Genomic DNA, 21,615 nt, shown 5'->3' with positions numbered 1-21,615 from the left:
AACTATGAGGAGGCGAACGGATAGGGGCGGGGCCCTGCAAATATTAATAATCCACCCAAAAAAGTGTGCAGTTGGGTGGGTGGAATTACAGTATTTGGGTTTCCACTTGGGTCATGGGCAGGTGCATCCCCAAATTGACAAGACAGTGGCGATTGCAGCCTGCCCAAGACCAAAAAGGGGGTGAGACAGTTCCTGGGGCTGGCTGGCTACTATCGTAGGTTGAAGCCTGTCCTAATTATTCGGACGTCACCAGCCTGCTGACTGATCTCGCTAAAAAGGGAGCACCAGATCTGGTCCAGTGGATGGAGCAATGCCCAATAGGCTTTCACTAAGGTAAAAGCTGCACTGTGTGGGGGGCAGAGCAGAGAGAAAGGATCTCCCCAGACCAGAACATAACTCTGTGTGTGTGTGTGTGAGAGAGAGAGACTAAAACGGACGGTTAAAGTTGAAAAGCAACACGAGCGCAGTCCAAAATAAAAGTGAATGTGTGAACGTCATCTCTCACCTGCTGTACTTCTGTACTCCACCCACATCAGGGACATATATTACATCTGGTTTCTGTTATGTTTTCCTTCTGACTGACAACAAGATATGAGTGCTCATGCACAAGTGTACATGGTGAGATTATGAATAACAGAAGGTGGGGTTAAATAAGAGGGTGAGCAGTTCAGCAGTGCTAGACAGATGGTAGCGATGTTGTATAACATGTTCAATGTTGTATAACATGACCAATATGGCAAGCATGGTAGTGGACTAATGGAATTCTAATCTCTTGCCTTCAGGGATGAAATGGTTACTAGTTTTGTGGTAAACCACAGTAAAATACCTGACACATTGCTGTTACAGATTTGAATTCTTGTTAAAACCGCGGTTGATTTCCTGCAGTTTGAAAAGCCCAAGTTAAATACTGTCCAGCATCAACCAAGGTTACCAGCAGTCTCCCAATATCACTACATAAGCGATATTGGGAGATGCATGCAAGATGTCAGTCATTTATGCTGTTTAGTGACCATTATCCAAACCTTCACACGTGCATGGACGTGATCCACGAGCGGAAAACCATCCTCACACCTGTTTGTGTGTGCTCGCATCATGTCCATGCACGAGTTTTGAAGGCTGTATTTTTGGCTCCAGTTGCTGGTCGGCTCCAGTCATCACTACGGTTTTTAACAAATCATGGTGGCTGGAGTTCAACCTGCGAAAGAGGTTCAGTGTAAAAGTTTCCAAAGACCCAAGACTTCGAAAGTATGGGAGTATTTCAAATTATAGCAATAACTAGTGGGATGCACAAGCCCATCAAAAATAGATGTGCTTCTTAAATTATCAGTAGTATGGACAGCTTTTTTTTTTTTAAGTACATCTTTTGCCCTTGTAGCTGCTAAATACTCATTAAAGCCATACAGTCGTCTGCCTGCTACCTTAGAATTTCCATTGAGGCAGTGTAGGGAATGCCATAAATACAACAGGTAACATGTATGAATAATGAAGTGCATGTTAAAGGAACGCAAGTTTTCATTATTGCATGTTAAATAATACTTTTTTCCTCCTTTCTTTCCTGCTCTTAGTCAAAATAAAATAGCCCTAAAACGAGTTTAAATGAAATGGTCAGTTTGTGTGTAGTGGGGGGGTGGGTTTGGAGGAAAAATAATTTGGATTAATTGACTAATTGTTGATGGATTAATCGATAGAAAAATTAGTCATTAGTGGCGGCCCTTATGTTATTTTAATGTGTATGCAAACAAAGTGCCTAGTGCTGCTAATTTTATTTGCAGTTTTCAATCAATTTGGTGAAAATATTTGTTTGCATATCCATAATTTTTGAACATTTTTAGCACATTTTTATCAATACTGCGATAATACTTGTAGCATAGCCATTATAATTGTGATGTATAAAATTTTCATACAACTTTTTTTACTTGCCTTACAGCACTCTCACATGCAGTCATTCATATTTGCACTTATTCATGCACACATACAGTGACAAATGGTTTCATACTCGCTGACACAAGCACACGTACTTATTTACGCATGTCCGCTTTGTATACAGTGCTTTGTATAAGTAATCACCCTTTGACCTTTTCTGCAACCTGGGAAATGGACTGAATTGGGGCTGTCCTGTATCTACACATTTTGACACACACATGCATACAAGTTGTAAAAACTAAGTTGTCATTGCATAGCTATCCTGGATTGTTTGATTAAACACCCTCTTTACCCAGTCAGTGAATTGGTGGCAGCATCATTGAGGCAGAGTCATCGTGTGTCTTGTTCTTTCTATATTTTAATAATGAATTTAATGTTGCTTTGCAGATCGTTCAAAATTCTTTTCTTGAACTTTGTGCCAAGATTGTTTTGATAGCTCCTTGTTCATTGTACTGTTGGTTTTTGCACTTCACTGAGCATTCTGTGTACAGCTGAGGAATGGTGGTGTTTGAAAATATTTGCATGGTAAATTGCTGTTCTTAACTAGGTAAAATGTCATGCCACTAGAAACATCTTCCCATCGCCTACTTGTTTCATAAGGAATGTTGTGGGTTGGGGTGCACATTTATTTATTTATTTATTTATTTATTTATTTATTACTTCAGCCCTGTTTCTTGTAGTGGTATTGTTGCACATGCATGTGCTCACCATGTTCTCTGGATTTCAGCATACTTCTAAGTTTGCTTTCTAGCTGATTTAAATTTGTCTTTTTTTTTTTTTTTTCTGGACCTTTATGGATCTTTGCCAGATTAAAGTCTGGTTTATCATGGGATACCATGTCTGAGTATTCAGTGCAACTGACAATGTACATGATGATACATACGATCTGTAAAAACAAATTGTGGAGACATTTTAATCATTCATGATCCAGGATAATCAGATCACCCTCTCATATTCAGGACATTACTATTTGTAGGCTCTTTTCTGTGTGTAGCAAAAAATGCAACCCAATGCACTTAAATCAGTGGTCTTGCACAGGCTACAAATTAAATTTCCAGCATCAATGCTTTGGGGTACATTTATTAAAGATGAAAGTAAATTAATTTATTTTAATAAATGTGCAAAATCAATCTGTGTAGCATATTGCTAATGCACATAGACACGACTGGCTCATCTGAAATTGAGTGAGTACACAGTGCGGCATGGCACTTCCTTTTACCATAATATTTGATGGAGGATGCAGTGTGTACAGCAGCATCTGGGAGTATTGGACAGTGATACAGCCCATGGCATCATGAAAGTGTTAATGGTTCATGAAAGCAAAAAGAAAATGAGCTTTTCTTAGCACAGTCTTGTGCTGTTGAGTGTAGAATTTGCTTTATCTAGTTTGAAGAAATGTCAAAGTAAGTAGTACATTCAGCTAGCTTTCTTTACTGTCTGCCTGGTTCTTTTTCTCTTTTTCCCCCACCACTTGACAGCAGCAGCTAGGGAGTGTATTGGCTAACTAATCTATGCAACATCTAATAAACATAGTCATGAGAAAAAGTGCACTGTTCTTCTATTTATTATTAAATGTTATTAATGAAGACCTGAATAACAGTTATGTGGTTGTCACCAACTTCTATAAACAAACAAATAATCTCAGGTGACTACAAACCCACAGCAGATTACAATATGTAGTCAGTTTTCCCAGAAAGTAAACAAACCTTCAGAAACCAGAGTGTGGAAAAGTACTTCCTACTCCCACAATCAGGTGTTACTAATGAAATGCAGAAGAATAATCATGAAGAGGTGTGACTACCTGTGTAAAAGCAGAATGTTTGGCAGTTTGATGTTCTGGGTATGTGTCAACATCATGCCAAGAAGAAAGGACACCAGCCACGACTTCAGAGATGCAACTACTGTCGCTCATCAGTGTGGAAAGTTATAAGGCCATCTCCAAACAATTTGAAATTCACCATTCTATACTGAGGATTGTTTATGAATGTAAAGCCTTTAAAGCTGTTGCAATCTTCTTGGGGGTGGGGGTGTCCCAGCTAATTCAGTCAAAGGCCAGACTGTTTAATGCTCAGACATACTAAAAAGAAAAAAGAAAAAAAGGTGTACACACGAGCTACATCACGTGACCTACACAACTCTAAGATTTAAATGTTTGTTCATAACAGCCTACAATTAAAAAAAAAAAAAATATATATATATATATGGATTTCATGGAAGGGTGATTGGGGGGGAAAAAAAAGCCCCTTTCACTGAAAAGAATATGGCAGCACCACTTAGGTTTGTAAAATTGCATGTGAACAAGGTACAAAAGTTCTGGAACAATATCCTTTGGACAAATGAGACCAAGGTGGAGAACTGTGGTCATCATGCACAGTGCAATGCTTGGTGAAAACCGAACACAGCATGTTGCCACACACCCCATATCAACTGTCAAGCATTGTGGTGGAGGGGGTGGTGATTTTGCACTTGTTTTGCCCCCACAAGACCTGGGAAACTTGTCATTGAGAACTCCATTTTATACCAGACTAATATTGACAAATGTGATGCTATCTGTCCAACAGCTTAAGCTGAACTGAAGTTGGGTCAGGCACACAAGTTGATCCCAAGCACACAATTATCTCAATGGCTAAAGAAGGAAAAAACAAGGCACTGGAATGGCCAAGTCAAAGTCCAGACCTCAAGCCCATTAAGATGCTGTGGTGGGGTCTTAAGAGAGCTGTGCTGAAATGAATGTTCTCAAACATCATTGAACTGAAGCAATATTATATAGAAGAGTGGATCATATTCCTCCAAAACAGTGTGTGAGACTGATAAATTCCTACAGAAGTCATTTTCAAGTTATTTTTGCTCACGTATAATGGGTTGTCAAAAACTGGGAAATGGGACTCATGAAAAGTTTTTGAATATGTCTATATTAACCTCATGACAAGTAGGACAAGATGTTCTGTGTGTATCCTAAAACATACAGTACATGAATACTAGTTGCGTAACCATCAAAGGGTGAAAGAAAGTGATTTAATATTAAAGGTAGACTGCCTTTCAGATTTTAAGTGTAGGTCATAAAAAGAACTTTCCCTGACACCCAATTATTTTTGTCAAGTAGATTGAAAGCTACTTAATTCAAATCACAGGCTTCCAGTTTTGTTTTTTTTTTCTTAATAGAACAATTAATAAATTTAGGGCCACGTGGCCCTAAATTCTCCGCTATTTTTTTTCTTGCTTCATCATGATCCAATTCAAGATACTACATCATGCATCACGTGGTGGACTTTCCACATTCGTGCAAGGCATTGTGGGATACAAATTTGAAATGGGAGAGAAAAATGGAGGACAGGAGTGTGCAAATGAAACTTGGAAGACCAACTACAGTAACGGAAAGTGAGAAGAAAAGACGTTCTGTTGCAAAGGAAAGGAAATGCAGGACCAAACTAATAAATATTGGCAGTCAGCGAGCACCTTGGTGTGATTAGTTGTTCATTTAGGGAGTATTCACACCTACGTTGTTTGGTCCGGACCAAATGAACCAAATTTCCCTTGGTCCGGACCTTTTGGGTTGGTCTGAATACAAACCACCGAACTCTGGTCCGGACCAAACAAGCGGACCGAGACCGAGCTGCAAGGTCGGACTCGGTCCGGACCAAAAGAACCCTGGTGCGGACCTTTTGGAGGTGTGAAAGCAGACCGGACCTAATCCGACAGTTTTGCTTTTTTTGTACCTCGGGAGCTTCCGTCGTTTGTCGAGCATTATGGGAAACAGAGTCTTGACACTCCACCGCAAAGTGCAAACACTGTTTCGGTTGTCAAGGGAACCTTACAACAGCCGTTCAGTCATTCAGACCAGTGGTAGGCTAGACTACAGAGTACAAAAAATGAGTAGGGGGCAAACGTGGGCCGAGGAAGAAACGCGTACCCTTGTGGATATATGGGCAGATGTCCACATATCTGAGCTTTTGGGGAGAACACACAAAAATGCCGACGTTTTTGCTGTATTCAGTGAGAAAATGAAGGAGAAGGGGTTCACGCGCTCCCCAGAACAGCGCTTTGTGCGCGTGTCATCTCTGACCAATAGCTGAACGACCTCAGGGCGTGTGGCTTTGTTGACCGATTTTGGTCCGCTTACTAAAATGTACAGTGTGAAAGCGAACCGCACCAAAATGAAAAAATAAAAAAAACATTTGGTTCGGACTAAAGCAAGTGAACTATCGAACTATCCTGTTCTGAATATACCCTTAGTGACAAAATTATTTAACGGTCAGTGCACGGTCAAAGGCCAACCTGCGCATGCACATACGGACTTCCTCTGACTGCTTGATTGTGCGAAGCAGGCAATTTTGTGCACATTATTTGTTAGAGAATCCCCTCAAATAACTTCCCAGCTGCAGAATGGCCTGATATTTTGTGAGATATTACAGAAATAAACATATCACAATGACCAAGTTTCAGAGGGCACTAAATTTTCACGGATTTTTATGAAATTGAAAGGCAGTCTCACTTTAAGCTTTTGATTGCCTGTTTGCCATGTCTAAATTTGAATAATTGGTAACTCCTTTGGATGTGTGTAACATGTGCTTTCATTGGTCCCTGTTCATCTGGATTTGATTATCTTAATCTGTCTTTTTCCATTCCCTTGTCTGCTGTCATGACCACTGTAATCTTTTGCTTCCAGTTATTTTGTATAGGTTGCCCTCTCCAGCCACTGTTGCTTTGCTACCTCTCCACTGGAAGAAAGCTCCTTTGTGAGCTTGTATATAGGGATTGTATGCTTACACAGTTTTCTAACATAGCTCTCTCTCAGGCTATATTCTGAGTCTGGTTTTGCTGACCCTGCCTCGTCAGCGTCTTGTTCAGCTTTACCTGTACGTCCTCACTGCTCTACTGCTTTTTGCTGGACACCAGATTTCAAGGTAAGCTTCCAGGACATGCATTACTGAATATAATGACAATCCTAAATCATCTACAACCCTGATTCAAAAAAAAAAAAAAAATTACGACGCTGTGTAAAACGTAAATAAAAACAGAATGCAGTGATTTGCAAATCCTTTTTAATATATATTCAATTGAATAGGATACAAAGACAATATATTTAATGTTCAAACTGAAACTTGTTTTTGGTAAATATACTGTCACTGGGAATTTGATGCCTGCAACTTGCTCCAAAAAAGTTGCAACAGGGACATGTTTACCACTGTTACTTCACCTTTTTATTTTAACAACACTAACCATTTGGGAACTAAAAACACAAATTTCTGAAATTTTGAGCATGAAATTCATTCCCATGCTTGCTTGACACAAGATGTTCAGTTGATCAACATTCCAGGGTCTCAGTTGTTTGTATTTTGTACTTCATAATATGCCACATATTTTAAATGGGAGGCAGGCAGGCCAGTTTATCACCCGCACTATTTTACTGCGAAGCCATGCTGTTACACATGTACAATGTGGTTTAGCATCGTTTTGCTGGAATAAGCAGGGACATCCCTGAAAAAGCTGTCCTCTGGATGGCGGCATATGTTGCTCCAAATCCTGTATATTCCTCTCTGCATTAAATGGTGCCTTCACAGATGAGCAAGTTACCCATGCCATGGGCACAAACACACCCCCATCACATCACAGATGCTGGCTTTTGAACTCTGTGCTGGCAACAATCTGGATGGTCCTTTTCCTAATTTAGCCCAGACGAGACAACATCCATGATTTCCCAAAACAATTTGAAATGTGAACTTGTCACCTCAGCGCACTTTTTTCCACTTTGCATCAGTTCATTTCAGATGAGCTTAGGCCCAGAGAATTGGGCAGCATTTCTGGATGTTGATCCAAGGCTTTCACTTTGCATTGTACTGTAGATGCAGGGATAAACTGGGCTTACCAACAGCAGTTTTCTGGGCTGAAGTAATAATAGCCTTTATACATTCATATCAGTTTTTAATGCAGTGCTACCTGAGGGATTGTAGGCCATGTGCTTTCAGTGTTGGTTTTCAGCCTTGCCTCTTACGTACAGAGATTTCTCTGGGTTCTCTGAATCTTTTGATATTATGGATTGTCAACAGTGAAATTCCTTGCAATTGTATTTTGAGAAACATTCTTCAGCTGTTGGACTACACACGCCCCATCCTTGCTTGTGAACAACTGAACCTCTCCAATTACCAATTAACCTGTTTACCTCTAGAATGTTCTAAACGGGTGTTTTGAGTATTCCACAACTTTCCCAGTCTTTTGTTGCCCCTGTCCCAACTTTTTGGAACATGTTGCAGGCATCAAAATCAGAATGCATGTATATTGGGTGGCACGGTGGTGTAGTGGTTGGCACTGTCGCCTCACAGCAAGAAGGTTCTGGGTTCGAGCCCAGCAGCTGAAAGGGCCTTTCTGTATGGAGTTTGCATGTTCTCCCTGTGTCTGCATGGGTTTTCTCCGGGTGCTCCGGTTTCCCCCACAGTTCAAAGACATGCAGTTAGGTTAACATGGGGTGGCCTTAGGCTGAGGTGCCCTTGAGCGAGGCACCTAACTTCCAACTGTAGCGTGGCTGCCCACTGGGTGGGTGGGTGTGTGCGTGCGTGTGCGTGTTCACTGCTTCAGATGGGTTAAATGCAGAGAGGAATTTCACAAGTGTATGTGTGATGAATAAAGTTGTTTTTACAAAAAACAATACAATTAATCAGTTTGAGCATTAAATATCTTGTCTTTGTATTCAATTGAATGTAGATCAAAAAGTATTTGCAAATCATTACATTCTGTTTTTGCTAGTTTCACAGTGTCCCAACTTTTTTTTTTTGAATCGGGGTTGTAATAATTCACTCCTATTAGCTAGTTCTCCCCATCTCAGGACAGCTACCCCATGGTGAGGACTAACTTGTGCTTCCTCAGAGGTGTGTGAAGCCAGCAGCCCTATCATTTCAAACTGCAGCTCATACACTTCTGGATAAACACAAACTGCACAACTTGGTACAATTGACTAGCATCACTCTGATCAACAGTGAAGAGATGTGCCCACCCCCACCCACAAATAAGGCCCCGATTATGCTCCCTTGACTCTTTGCCACAGATGGCTATGGCATCATTGGGATTTGAATAGAACTTGACTAAGATTTGACTTCTTAGACCACTGGTTCTCAATCCTGCTCTGCATGTTTTCTGTCTTTCCCTGCTCTGCCTACATGACTGACTGACAACTCTTCAATAGCACTATTGATAAGCTGTGCTAATTAAGTCATGTGATTTTAATCTGGTTAATCACATGAACATCAACCAGGTATGTTTGGTTTAGAGCAAGAATAGATGGAAGATATGCAGGAGGAGGAGGATTTGAAAAACACTGGTTAAGACCATTGCCCTACTCAGGAGCCTCATAAATCCTTGCAGTCTTAATAGTTTACCCCAAGGTTGTGACCATGCAAACCTGGATTTGCAAAATGCAAATTTTGGCCACATGTGGCATGTAAATGAAGAGTTGTTGCTACCATGGATTGTACTGAATAGTTTATTGGGCCACTGAACAAAAGCACTGGAAATGCACAGAACTAGAGCGAAGTATAGTGAAGCTCAGTATATACTGTAATGGTACCTTGCATAAGTATTCACCTCCTTGAACTTTTTTTTTTTTTGGTTACAGTCTGAACTACAATAGATTTAAGATGTCATGAAGCCACATAAAAATAGCCCATAATATTTAAGTGTATGCTTGCATGTGGATATGTGTGTTTATTTACTTATGCAAGGCATTGTACAAGAAATAACTGCAGTGGATTTCAAAGATCAGGTCTAACCCTGGGGATAATATCCTGGAGCTCTTAAAATTTTTGTTGCTCTACCACAACTCCATCTAATAATTATAAATCTGCATGGAATACTGGTGCCCTGTGATGGTCTGGCAATTCACCCATGGTGTATTTCTGCCTAGTGTGGCTGGATGGGTGCCAGATCCACAACAACCCTGACCTGAATGAAGTAGTTACTGAAGATGAATGATTAAAGGCTTTTCTGAGCTGAGCCAAGTGTTAAACAATAAAACATTATGCAGTGGGATCCCCAAAACATGTTTAGAGAGCCAGCAAATAATGTTTAATAGAAAGGTTGATTTTATAGAGAATGTTTAAAGGATATGGGACATGGATTTTTACCTGGGCATAATTATGTATAAAGGACATAAGAAATGCCATCTAAATCACTGCAGGGTGTCAAAAATGTGAAAATCATCACATTATTCAAGTTTTTCTATACATCAGCGTAAAACAAGGATTCGTTAATGAGCTAGGTGGTCACGTGACCCGTGACGTCACAAAAACTTTCCAAGGAGCCAGCGCTTGGGTATCTAATGTAAACAGGTTACCAAAATGGACACTATCGACAGTGATATTCCCAATGTTTCACAGAGATGTGAAGTTAGACCCCATCAATTCGAACCGATAGCTGGAAATTCACATGAACATAGATCTTGTCTTTACTCTGACGGGTCAGATGATTCTGAGAGTGAGAGTTCATTCAATCCCCATGAAACTGAAAGCGGTCGGCTCGATAACACTTCCTGGTAAGTTAAAAACAATTCTGCTCAAAGGCTAATGATCTGTTGAAAGAAGTATTATTTTTGTATCATACATTGAAAGTTCATCATAGATCTAGCTAAAGTCCGTTGCAAGCTAGTTTTTTTTTTTTTTGCTGGTATTTTTCGAGATTGATTGAGATACAATGCTTCCAGAGTCCGAGATGAAAACATTCAAAATGGCGAAACGAGTCAGAATTATGATAATCAATAATTGATACACCCCAAATTATAATACTAATCCTTACCTCGGCTTTCAGTCGCTTAGTGCAGAGGTCTTCAACAGGGGGGTCGCGAAATCGCACCGGATCACTCATATCAACAAAAATATTCCTGCCCTGGCCGCAGGGACGCAAACAGCGCGCCTTTCGGCGGATGCCACCTTTTTCACGGCTGAATCGCGCAGATCCGATTTTTTTTTAAAAAATAGCGATGTTGGTTCATGGAGCATGAGGCATGAAGTGTAAGGATGAGAGAGAGGCGGTTTGGGTCGGGAAGCTGCGCGCATTTGTGCAGCCTGGCGCAGGTGTGCGCGGCTTCCCGATTTGAACTTTTTTTTTTTTTTCTCATCCTTATGCTTCCTGTTTCATGTTTCATGAATTAATATCGCTCAGTACCTGAGTATTAATGTTGAAAGAATCCTCAGTGAAATGGTCCGAACACAGTTTGTGGGAAACAGTAGGTGCAAAGTTTTTTTCAACAGGTGTTCTGTAAAGTTGTCCTACCAAGCCTACTGTGCATGCGTGAAGCCTACTGCGCATGCGCAGGTGAGCCCAGACTTTCCTCAGCTTCGGGTCCTTGGGGAATGCAAAAAAACTTACTCCAGGGCATTTCCCATTGGAATTATTGCAACCATAAGCAGCACAATACACCATGATGTCCAATGTACTTTAAAGACTATAAAAACAATTTTCTTGTCATCCACTTCTTCATTCATCTACCCGCTTGTGCTGTGCCCGAAAGTTTTTGTGACGTATGATCACGTGACAGCGGCTCTTCCGGTTGCAAAAAAATGTATATCAGAAGTCGAGCAGAAATGCCATATAATCATCACGAATATAACAATTTTGCTGAATTTAATAATGATTTTGTATTTGTTGATGCAATTAATTCATATTTTTAATGGAAAGAAACTGATATAGCGTGCTTTTATGTTTCATGTCCCATATCCTTTAAGGGTATTGATGTGAGAAGAATAGATAGTACATGGGGGGGATTGTTTTATGTGCTATTTCACTTCAGACAGGTGTTTTAGTGTTTGATGAAGAGAAATTTTAACATTTAAGCTAACCCAAATGTGGTAAAGCCATTATAGGCAAATTGTAACTTGGCCCTCTGCCTCTGGTACTTGAGTTCCCTGTTACTCCATACAGAGCTAAACCTCTAGCTTTGTGTGAGTGTGTCTTATGACTGGAGCAATATTGCTGTCAGTCAGAGTCTGACTAAAAGCTGAAGTGAGCTTTTATAAGAGAAGCTTGTGCGGTCCTTGAACTGCAGACAGCAAAAATGTCCATGGGTAGTCATATGACTACAAAAGAAATGATGTTTGATATTGATGATATTTTCACTGGCTGAGGTGTATGTTTTCAGTTCCTGAACTGCACATGTTCAGTGTTGGTGTTTTTTTTTTTTTTTTTATAAAGTTTCAGGTATTTAGTGTGTCCTATGCTGCGTGTTTTTTGGTTTCAGGGACTATGTACGTGGTGAGCTGGAGTCTGGGTATGAGGGCCCTCTCTACTTGGAGCCTCTGTCTATGAACCGTTTCGCCACGGCCCTAATCTGTAAGAAGCTTTAAATATCTTTGCACTCCCACATCTAGTATCCTCAGTGTGACATTCCATCCTGATGTTTTTTTTTCCCCCAAACCTGAATATTTGTTTTTTGACTGAAGTTGAGCAGAAGATTTAGCTGGTGTCAGCTGAGATCATTTTCTGTTCCTTCTTAAGAAAACTTCCCTCTTTCTTGTTTTAATTTGTATTCCAAGCTTTAAACACTTTTTCACATTGACCTCTCTTTGGCTGTCTATTGTGCTGTCAAGCACTTCAGCAGTCATCTTAAGGATTTTAATGTATATTTAACTCGCTCCATTCAAATACTTTTCTCTAGTGTCACTGTGCAGTGTGTTGGGGAAACCTCAAATGTATTTTAGTAAGCCTACATTTTATACAGTCCAGTAGGCCAACAGCCATATGATAATTATTGGTAATTTAATGACAATTTGATGCTTTTCTCATTCCTTTGTATTATTGCAACTGTTTCATTTGTGCAGGCCAGCTGGTGGTGTGTACTCTGTGTTCATGTGTGATGCAGACCAAACGGATCTGGCTCTTTTCAGCCCACTTGCTACCCCTGGTGGCCAGATTGTGTCTTGTGCCTCTGGAGACCATTGTGTTTGTAAATCGCTTCGCCATGATTTTCACTGGATTAGAGGTCATCTACTTCCTAGCCTCAAACCTACTAGTGCCCTTCAACCTTGCCAAAACTGCATACAGGGAGCTGGCACAGGTCAGGAAGCACAAGTGCACTCACTTAAAATGTAACCTACTGTGCCATCAGGCAAGCTTCAATCACTGAACAATAAATCCCTAGTATTAAATTGAAACTAAGAACATTGAATGAACCCATATAGTGTTTATCTGTGGCCTAAATGTATCTAAAGTAGTAATTTATCTTACTTGTATAATAAATATTTAGAACAGTACAGAATACTTTGGATGAGCATGATGTGCACAAGCTTCAGACTCACTAGAAACTGTCATTCAGGCTGGCTGTGTAGTAGTAAATCCCATGTTCTTTTCTATTTTAATACTGCTTCAATTTGAGTTTTTAATATTTATGGAAATCAGCCCCTCTCCTGCTTGGGGGTCATTTTAATGCAAGTGAGAGAGACATAGTGTGACAGGAATTAAAATCATTTTGTTTCATGGTTACAAAAAAAAAAAAAACCTCTTGACTAAACCCATTCACCTTGTTACTTTCAGATCAAAGTTATGTAAGCATCATGTCTGTAATATAAATGATTCAAATAAATCATTTATTTGTTATAAATGATTGTTTTTCTCACAGAAATTGAAACAAGCGAAAGAAATCTTAAAGGCAGACTGCCTTTCACATTTTTCAAGTGTAGGTCATAAAAATATGACACCCAGTTATTTTTTGTTGAGTGGACCGAAAGCGACTGAATTCGAATCGTAGACTTCCAATTTTATTAGTTTTTTTTTTTTTTAAATTAGAATAATTAATAAATTTAGGGCCACGTGGCCCTTGTTTCCCTTACAGAAAGGAACACTAATTCTTCAGACACTGTAGCATTTTTATTCAGGAGAGCCATGCATTATAAATAAAATAATGTTGTAAAAATACAGTAAATGTTTATAATTTTTCATCAAGTCTGAATTTTAGGATAAAATGTAGTATATTTTATATGCAGTTTATGCTTACATGTAGCATTTATCTGGGGGGGGGGGAGAAACTTTAACGGTTTTTGTACAGGTAGATTTTATGGCCCGGTCCCACAACACCAATAACTATAACTGACTATACCCATGCCTGAATTTAGTTCCAGTCTGGAGCAGTCACACCACAATTATAATCCCAACTATCAGTTGTTGGTTTTCGTGGGAAAATGTAGGTTGTATGCTGTTTGTGTGCATACCCAGTGCACACAGTGGCTGACAGTGACAGCGAGGAAGAGTTGCTTTTGATGCTCATTTTGCACAGAAGGCAAAGCCTAAATAAAAAGAAAAGGAGAATCTGGGTGCATGAAATCTTGCAGCACATGGATGACTGCTAATCTCAGACTCCTGGCACTCCTGCATGTAACAGACCCACTCGGACAGTCAGTGGCATGCCCGACACCGCTATACACTGTACATGTGTACATAAGACACATGCCTGTGTGTTTTGCTTTGAGAGTGCTAACAAATTAACCTTTTAACACAAACAGGTAGCCTAAACTGTTGGCTGACCTTATTTTATTCTGTTTCCAGTGGGCATTCCTACCGCAAAAGAGAAACCAGTCAAAACCGAAAGAGTGAAAGTGATTATCATGCCATTACCATGTGAATATTCTTTTGTGATTGCATAAGTGGACACCACTCTGACTTAGGTGTGACTTATGCCGCTTTTCCACTACAAACGCGGCTGAGCCGTGCCGTGCCGAGTCGAGCTGAGTCGGGCTGAGCGGGGCTGTTGGAGTTGCATTTCAACTACAACCGCGCTGAACCGTGCTGGCTGGAAGTGGGTGGACACATTGGGTGGAGTTAGCGAAAGTGGGTGGACGTCATGTGATGCCGTTAAGCAGCGCAAACAGTGACATCAGTGACAGTGGCGGAACAAGTCAGAGCCGGGCCGGGGGCGGGGCAAATGACCGGACCCTTTATTAAAGCTTATCATAACATCATTTTAGGCTACAAAATGTCCGCAACTGCGGTGTTTACCAATTTCAACACTACCGGGTGCAACTATGTTATTTAGTACATCAAGTCCTTCAAACGAACATGTAACTCAGAAACAAAAAACATTAGGATACTGTACATGGCTCATAATAAAACATCAATAGCCTATACTGCGCACATTATTTGAAGGGCATACGAATGAGCGCTCAGAGGTTGCAACGCTGACAGGAAGAGTCAGAAATAAAAGGAGGGCGGTGCAAACCTCACTGAATGCACTGTGTTTACCAATTTCAACACTCCGGGGTGCAACTATGTTATTTTGTACATTAAGTCCTTCAAACGAACATGTAACTCAGAAACAAAAAAAAACATTAGGCGACATACTGTACATGGCTCATAATAAAACATCAATAGCCTACTGCGCGCATTATTTGAAGGGCATACGACGAGCCTTGCGCTCCGCGAACTCGTGCACGATGCTCTGTATGTCACTGATTCAGTGAGCTTTTAAGCGGTAGTCTCACGACCCGAATAGTAAACAATAAACATGGAGGACATGGAGTCGTTAGTGTTGCTGGTCTCGGTGCTGTGGCTTGTTGTCACCGACAACGCGGACAGATACTGGCAAGAGCGTATAGATGAGGCGAGGCGCATAAGGCTTCAGAAATTCTCGTAATTCATAATTATTCTTCTTCCGGGTTTGCGGTGTTTACAGATCCCAGCGCGCTCGCGGGGCGTGTGTGGGCATGTGAGGACACTCCTCCTCACCAATCAGTGCACAGGGGAGTGTCTGCTCACGCCCCCAACCTCAGTTGGCACGGTTTGGCTCGCTTCAGCCCCACTCCAAAACGGTGCGAGTTTTAGGGGCTAAGCGGGGCTGAAACGAGCTGAGTCGTGCTGGTTTTTGGTAGTCGAAACGCGAGCCGTGTCGGGCTGAAGTGAGCTGAAGCGAGCTGAAGTGAGCTGAAAAAGGGTAGTGGAAAAGGGCCATAAGGTGACAAGTTTTATGTTTCATCTAACTTGGGTAATTTAAAAAATATAATATTTGGCAGTGGGCACATAAGAAAGTGTATCAGACATGAGACCTCGTGCTGCAAAATCTTTACATGTTTACATGATCCACATATAGTATTTGTGGCAAAGTGTGTGTATGGCAGCGTGCTCTAAAATCTCGGTTTAAAATGGCTCAATTTGCAGCGCAACATGACACTTTGCTCTCATCTTTTTTTTTTTTTGACATGATCTACAGCTGGTGCTGGGTAACAGAGTGTATGTGGCATGGTTCAAAACAGAGATTTTAGAGCACACAGCCCCACACACTCACTGCACACACTTTGCCACATACACTTACCAGTCATACCCACTCTACTGCCTATGATCTTCCATACATCTTCCTTTTTGGCTGTGTCTTTGTACAGCTTGTGCTTTTTGTCATAAAGCATGGGATTCTTTGACACTTCTATAATCAGCTTCTCCTCCATTGATGCAACAAGGATGTACAAAGATGCCTGGGAAAAATGTCACATGCTCAAGACAATGTCACATGTAAACAATCACCTGATTGGTCAAATGTTTTATCGGCTCAGGTTCAGGTCTGGAAAAACTGGTCCAGAAGCAATCTCACCAATACTGATAAACCCAGGCCTGAGCTATAGACCATTTTCAGTCACGTGACCTTCGTAAACGCGACCGCCATTTTGGACATGTAGTGGACTTCGGTTCGAATCAGTTTGAATGCGAGGAAGGCGACAAACGAAAAACATAAAAGAAAAAGGAGCGAGATGCAGAAAACACCTTCACTATCCAGCGACGTAGGGCATTTACAGGGCGGGCAGAGGGAGAGGTATTTGCAAAAATTGAGGTTAGCAGGCTTAGAGAACGACGTTTACCTGCTTCCACCAGGATTGTTCACTGACGTACGGAAGTACACGAAGCCCTCGTCTTTACCTGACTTCGGCCCACATGATCTGTATACCTATGTCGTTAAAAACCCATCGCCATACACAGGTATTGATCTGAAAGCGTATAAGAGTTTGGATACCTCCAAATATTTTGTGTCAGGCTGGGTAACATGCCTACATCAGCGGGTCGTCCCTGGAGCCGGTGGTCGCCATCTTATTACAGCTAAGGTTTGTTCACATTTTCATTTACTTTCGGTCCTCAGGATAAACAAAATGTTATTAAATGTCATTGAAATAACTTCTTAGTCTGTTGAGACATGGCCCGTTATAAATTTGCTGTTACCAGGCAGTGACCAAGAACTGTATTATTAGGGTCGGTGTAGTTGTAGCAGTGTACTAGCAGCTAGCTGTTAGCACTAGCTAATGTCAACAACATAGTAGCTAGTATGTTACTGTAGCAATGTTTACGTGCAGTCATTTGGATGACTGTTAAAACCTTTCAGTCTCAAGTTTTTCCTTTACTGCATTTACTAGTTTACTGTAATTATGATCCGGCAGCTATTTACACCGGATCCAGTGTAAATAGCTGCCGGAGCCAACGTCCGAGGTTCCGGAGCACGCTCCGGTTTGCTCCCCCTCAAATTAAGCCCTGTACAGGTAAATAGCTGCCGGAGCCAACGTCCGAGGTTCCGGAGCGCGCTCCGGAACCTCGGACGTTGGCTCCGGCAGCTATTTACACTGGATCCGGTGTAAATAGCTGCTGGATCATAATTACAGTAAACTAGTAAATACAGTAAAGGAAAAACTTGAGACTGAAAGGTTTTAACAGTCATCCAAATGACTGAACGTAAACATTGCTACAGTAACATACTAGCTACTATGTTGTTGACATTAGCTAGTCAACAATAGCTACTACAGAAGAACAAAGGGGTTACAATGGGTTATTTTAACCTATTTGGTTACACACTCGCCACCACAGAATGTTAACAGCAATGTAATGCCTTTTCTGGCTAATTTTATTCGTCTTACCTCCAACAAAGTGGTCACTACACAAGCGTTGGTATGCCGAGGGCTGCCAATCTTTCCTGTTAATGGCCGCTATCCATCTTCTCTGTCGGGATCCAATAAAATGATAAACCTTGCCTTGTTTGTTGATGGTTACTACATCCAGGTGCACAATAATATAGTGGCATGATGGAAGTCTTGCTGAAAGTAAAAACTTTCTTTGCTGCCGTTCCTCAATGTTGGCTGTGGTAAACTACTGGTAGTACATGTCTAAAATGGCGGCCGCGTTTGTCGTGACGTCACGTGAAAAGGGTCTATAGATATCGTTATTGGTCTGGTGTGTCCACCAACCACACAAACCACAGGGGACTGATTTTATTTATAGTCATCAGTGTTGTGGGACCAGGCCCTTAAGATGCCATATGATTCCGCAGGGACACGCCAAGGGCCAGGAGCTGTCACTCTTGATTATAAATCAAATGAAATTGTCAACTAATCAGTTATCATAATAAATAGTGACAGCCATAATATGGAGGGTTTTTTACTATGTTCCAGGTGGTGGAGGTGTATGGGCTCCTGGCCCTTGGCATGTCCCTGTGGAATCAGCTTGTTCTGCCAGTGCTATTCATGTGCTTCTGGCTAGTTCTGTTTGCTCTGCAGATTTACACCTATTTCAGCACTCGAGACCAGCCCACTTCGAGAGAGAGGTTGCTTTTCCTTTTTCTCACCAGGTAAATGGTGGTCATCCAGTGATGATGATTTTTTTTTTTTTAATTCAAAAGATTTCAAAATTATAAAAGAAACCATTTCTGTTTCAGACATGTTTTTGTCTTTGTTTTGCAGTATTGCGGAGTGCTGTAGTACTCCATACTCTCTGCTTGGACTGGTGTTCACTGTGTCATTTGTAGCTCTGGGTGTGCTCACACTCTGCAAGTTCTACCTGCAGGGCTACAGGGCCTTCATGAATGACAACACGATGCACAGGTGCCATGCTCTTATTTGATTTTTTGCATTTTTTTTGTTTGTCCCCCCCCACACACACACACTTTTAAACCTCATGTTTATTTTTTAGTTTTTCCAGTCAATTTTTATTCTTATCCCAGACCCATCTTTACCTAATCCTGCATTGTCAGATAATTAAGCCTCACTGGACAATGAAGATTTTGCTTCCTGAACACTTTTTGGGTGCATTTTATGGATTTTTGGCTGTTGATCATGAAAATCACCTTAAGTCCACTAGTACACTACAGCTCTGCTATAATGAGCTCTCTTACTATGAACTTTCACATGTGACAAAGTAAGTTCGTGTACCTCGCCTTTAGTGACTGAGACGGAGTCTTCAAAAAAAAAAAATACTGAGCCATGCGCTCCTCTTCTCACCAGAGACAAACGATAAGTAATCAAGTCTGCAATCAAGTTAACAATTATTCACCGAAGGCAAAGTGAATATTGGTCATTATTATACACACTTTTTCCATGGAATAAAAGCATGCATTCTATTCCCTTCTAGTGGGTTTATTGATGGCATGCAATATTATATCGCTTATCCTCCATGTATTATGCCACTCTCCCTAATGGAGAATGAGCGTGCAATATTGTTCTAATATTGCATGTTGTCAAGACAGCACAACGTCACACATTTGGAGCTCATACAAAGATCCAATGACAATTTTTCTGCTGCATATGCACAGAATCATTTCTTTGTCGGCTAGGAAAGGGAGAAGATGAGGCTGATCCAGTGCTAGGTTTAAGCACTAAATAAATAAACTGAAACTAAAGATGTGCTGAACACCCAAAAGGCTACCAAAACTTCACTGGATATTCTTCACACGTATTTACAAGAGAAAAACATACCAACAGACACTGAAAAACTAGAAAAGACACACATCGGGGACGTAAAACTTCCACGCTAGCAAGTGACTGTGACAGTTTGTACACAAACATGGCTGCAAGGTTTGCTTCATTAAAAGCGGAAGATTTTAGACAGAATTTTGAAAGAGAAAAATGCGCTGAACACCCGAAAGGCTTTCAAAACTTGACTGGATATTCTTCACGCATATTTACAAGAGAAAAACGTACCAATGGGCATCAAAAACTGGAAAAGAGGGCAATAGCAGAAATATTGTCAAAGTTCGACTTGGAGGTGAGGAAAAGTCTTTTACAAGAGGACTTCACTCAGCAAAAACCTTTTGTTTTGAACAACTGCAATATAACAATTAATTACTACCAAAAGTAACTTTGAACTTGAACTGTCTATCTCGTCTTCGACTTGTATCATGCTAGCTGAATGGAATATATCTGATATACCACTCAAAGCCAGCCAATATTATTAAAATAATAACCGAGACAAAGTTGAGGTTATTATTCACCAATCTTCACTGAGCCTGAGGTGGATAATTTATTTTGTCTAAATACACAGGTGATTTTATTTTAAATAATTTGTGTTAAAAAATTAATTTATTTCAAACTCCAAAAGTGGCCTGCAGATGTAATAACAGTGCGGTGCAGGCTTGTCACTTATCTCTGCCAAGTCACATAAGATACTTTGTGTTTTGAAATAGATGAAATAAATCACCATTCCACCTTACCTTTGAATAGTTTTAAACCAAACTTCTTTAGCATCTTTAGTGCTTTTAGGAACAGCATTGCTTTCAGAATTTGTAATTGTTCCTCACTTACTGTACGGTGACTAAGCGATTGGCTGCCATTTTGACGAGTCGCTGGAGGTGATTATCGAGAAAGTCAATTTCTTGACCAATCAGCAAGATTTCAAGATTCAAATTTTTTTTTTGTCAATTCACTATATATCCAGGACACATAGGAGAATCAAAATGTCGTTTCTCTCTCACCTTATAAAAAATGCGCACACACACTGGTGCTTGAAAGTTTGTGAACCCTTTGGAATTTTCTATATTTCTGCATAAATATGACCTAAAACATCAGATTTTCACACAAGTCCTAAAAGTAGATAGAGAACCTAGTTAAACAAATGAGACAAAAATGGTCATTTATTTATTGAGGAAAATGATCCAATATTACATATCTGTGAGTGGCAAACGTATGTGAACCTTTGTGTGGCAGCGGGGGCATGGTCAAGCGCCGGTCTGTGACAGGAGGGCGGAGTCAGGGAAGGTAAGTGGCAGAATCACTACACCTGACTGCAATTAACCTGTGTTTGTGTGTGTCTTCCCAGTGACCGTGCCCTATTTAGGGAGGGAGAGCGAGAGCAGAGGAGCTCATTCCCGAACCAGACGCCGGTCGTGTGTGTGTCTATTTTGTGTAAAGTTGTTAGACTGAAAAGTGTGGCAATAAAAGCCCTATTTCTGAACCTGATCTCTGTCCTGCCGTCATCTGTGCTCCACCCACCATTACAAACCGTTACAGTGGTGCTGAAACCCGGGACGTGGAGCATCAGCTGATCAGCCCCATGGAGTCCTCCCCGTTCGCCGACCTGGTCCACGCCCTCGCCACGGCCAGCAAGAAGACAGAGAGGCATTCCGGCACCTCCTCGCGTCGGCGGGGTCCACCAGCGCTCCTACCGCGGGCCCGTCTCCCCTCACCGTCACCAAGATGGGCCCGCAGGACGACCCTGAGGCGTTCATCATGCTCTTTGAGCAAGTCGCAGAAGCCTCAGGGTGGCCGATGGAGCAGTGCGCGGTGCGCCTCCTCCCCCTGCTAACGGGAGAGGCACAGCTGGCCGCGCTACAGCTCCCCGCCGACCGCCGGCTGGCCTACGCGGACCTCCACCGGGCCGTCCTCCAGCGCGTGGGGCGCACCCCAGAACAGCAGCGCCAGCGCTTCCGTGCGTTGCGCTTGGAGGAAGTCGGCCAGCCATTCGCGTTTGGCCAGCAGCTCT

General features: G+C 41.4%; 1 protein-coding gene across 10 annotated transcripts in view; it reads left to right on the top strand.

Moving 5' to 3' along the window:
- Nucleotides 1-21,615, top strand: part of rnf145a (ring finger protein 145a) — a 222,266-nt gene that overhangs the window by 87,148 nt on the left and 113,503 nt on the right. For 9 of the 10 annotated variants that reach the window (XR_009655215.1, XR_009655214.1, XR_009655213.1 and 6 more), the window contains 5 exons: nucleotides 6,719-6,827; nucleotides 12,146-12,237; nucleotides 12,726-12,961; nucleotides 18,315-18,490; nucleotides 18,603-18,743. Coding sequence is in view for 7 of the 10 variants with exons in the window: in XM_060927561.1 (XP_060783544.1) it covers nucleotides 6,719-6,827; nucleotides 12,146-12,237; nucleotides 12,726-12,961; nucleotides 18,315-18,490; nucleotides 18,603-18,743 (754 nt within the window). In the remaining 3 variants the exon portion in view is untranslated. Of the gene's footprint in view, nucleotides 1-6,707; nucleotides 6,828-12,145; nucleotides 12,238-12,725; nucleotides 12,962-18,314; nucleotides 18,491-18,602; nucleotides 18,744-21,615 lie in introns of all 10 variants that reach the window. The other variant, XM_060927565.1, reaches the window with a different exon arrangement.

Source organism: Neoarius graeffei, chromosome 8 (assembly GCF_027579695.1).
Source record: "Neoarius graeffei isolate fNeoGra1 chromosome 8, fNeoGra1.pri, whole genome shotgun sequence".
Classification (NCBI taxonomy): domain Eukaryota; kingdom Metazoa; phylum Chordata; class Actinopteri; order Siluriformes; family Ariidae; genus Neoarius; species Neoarius graeffei.
This window is presented reverse-complemented; position numbering and strand designations above follow the sequence as displayed.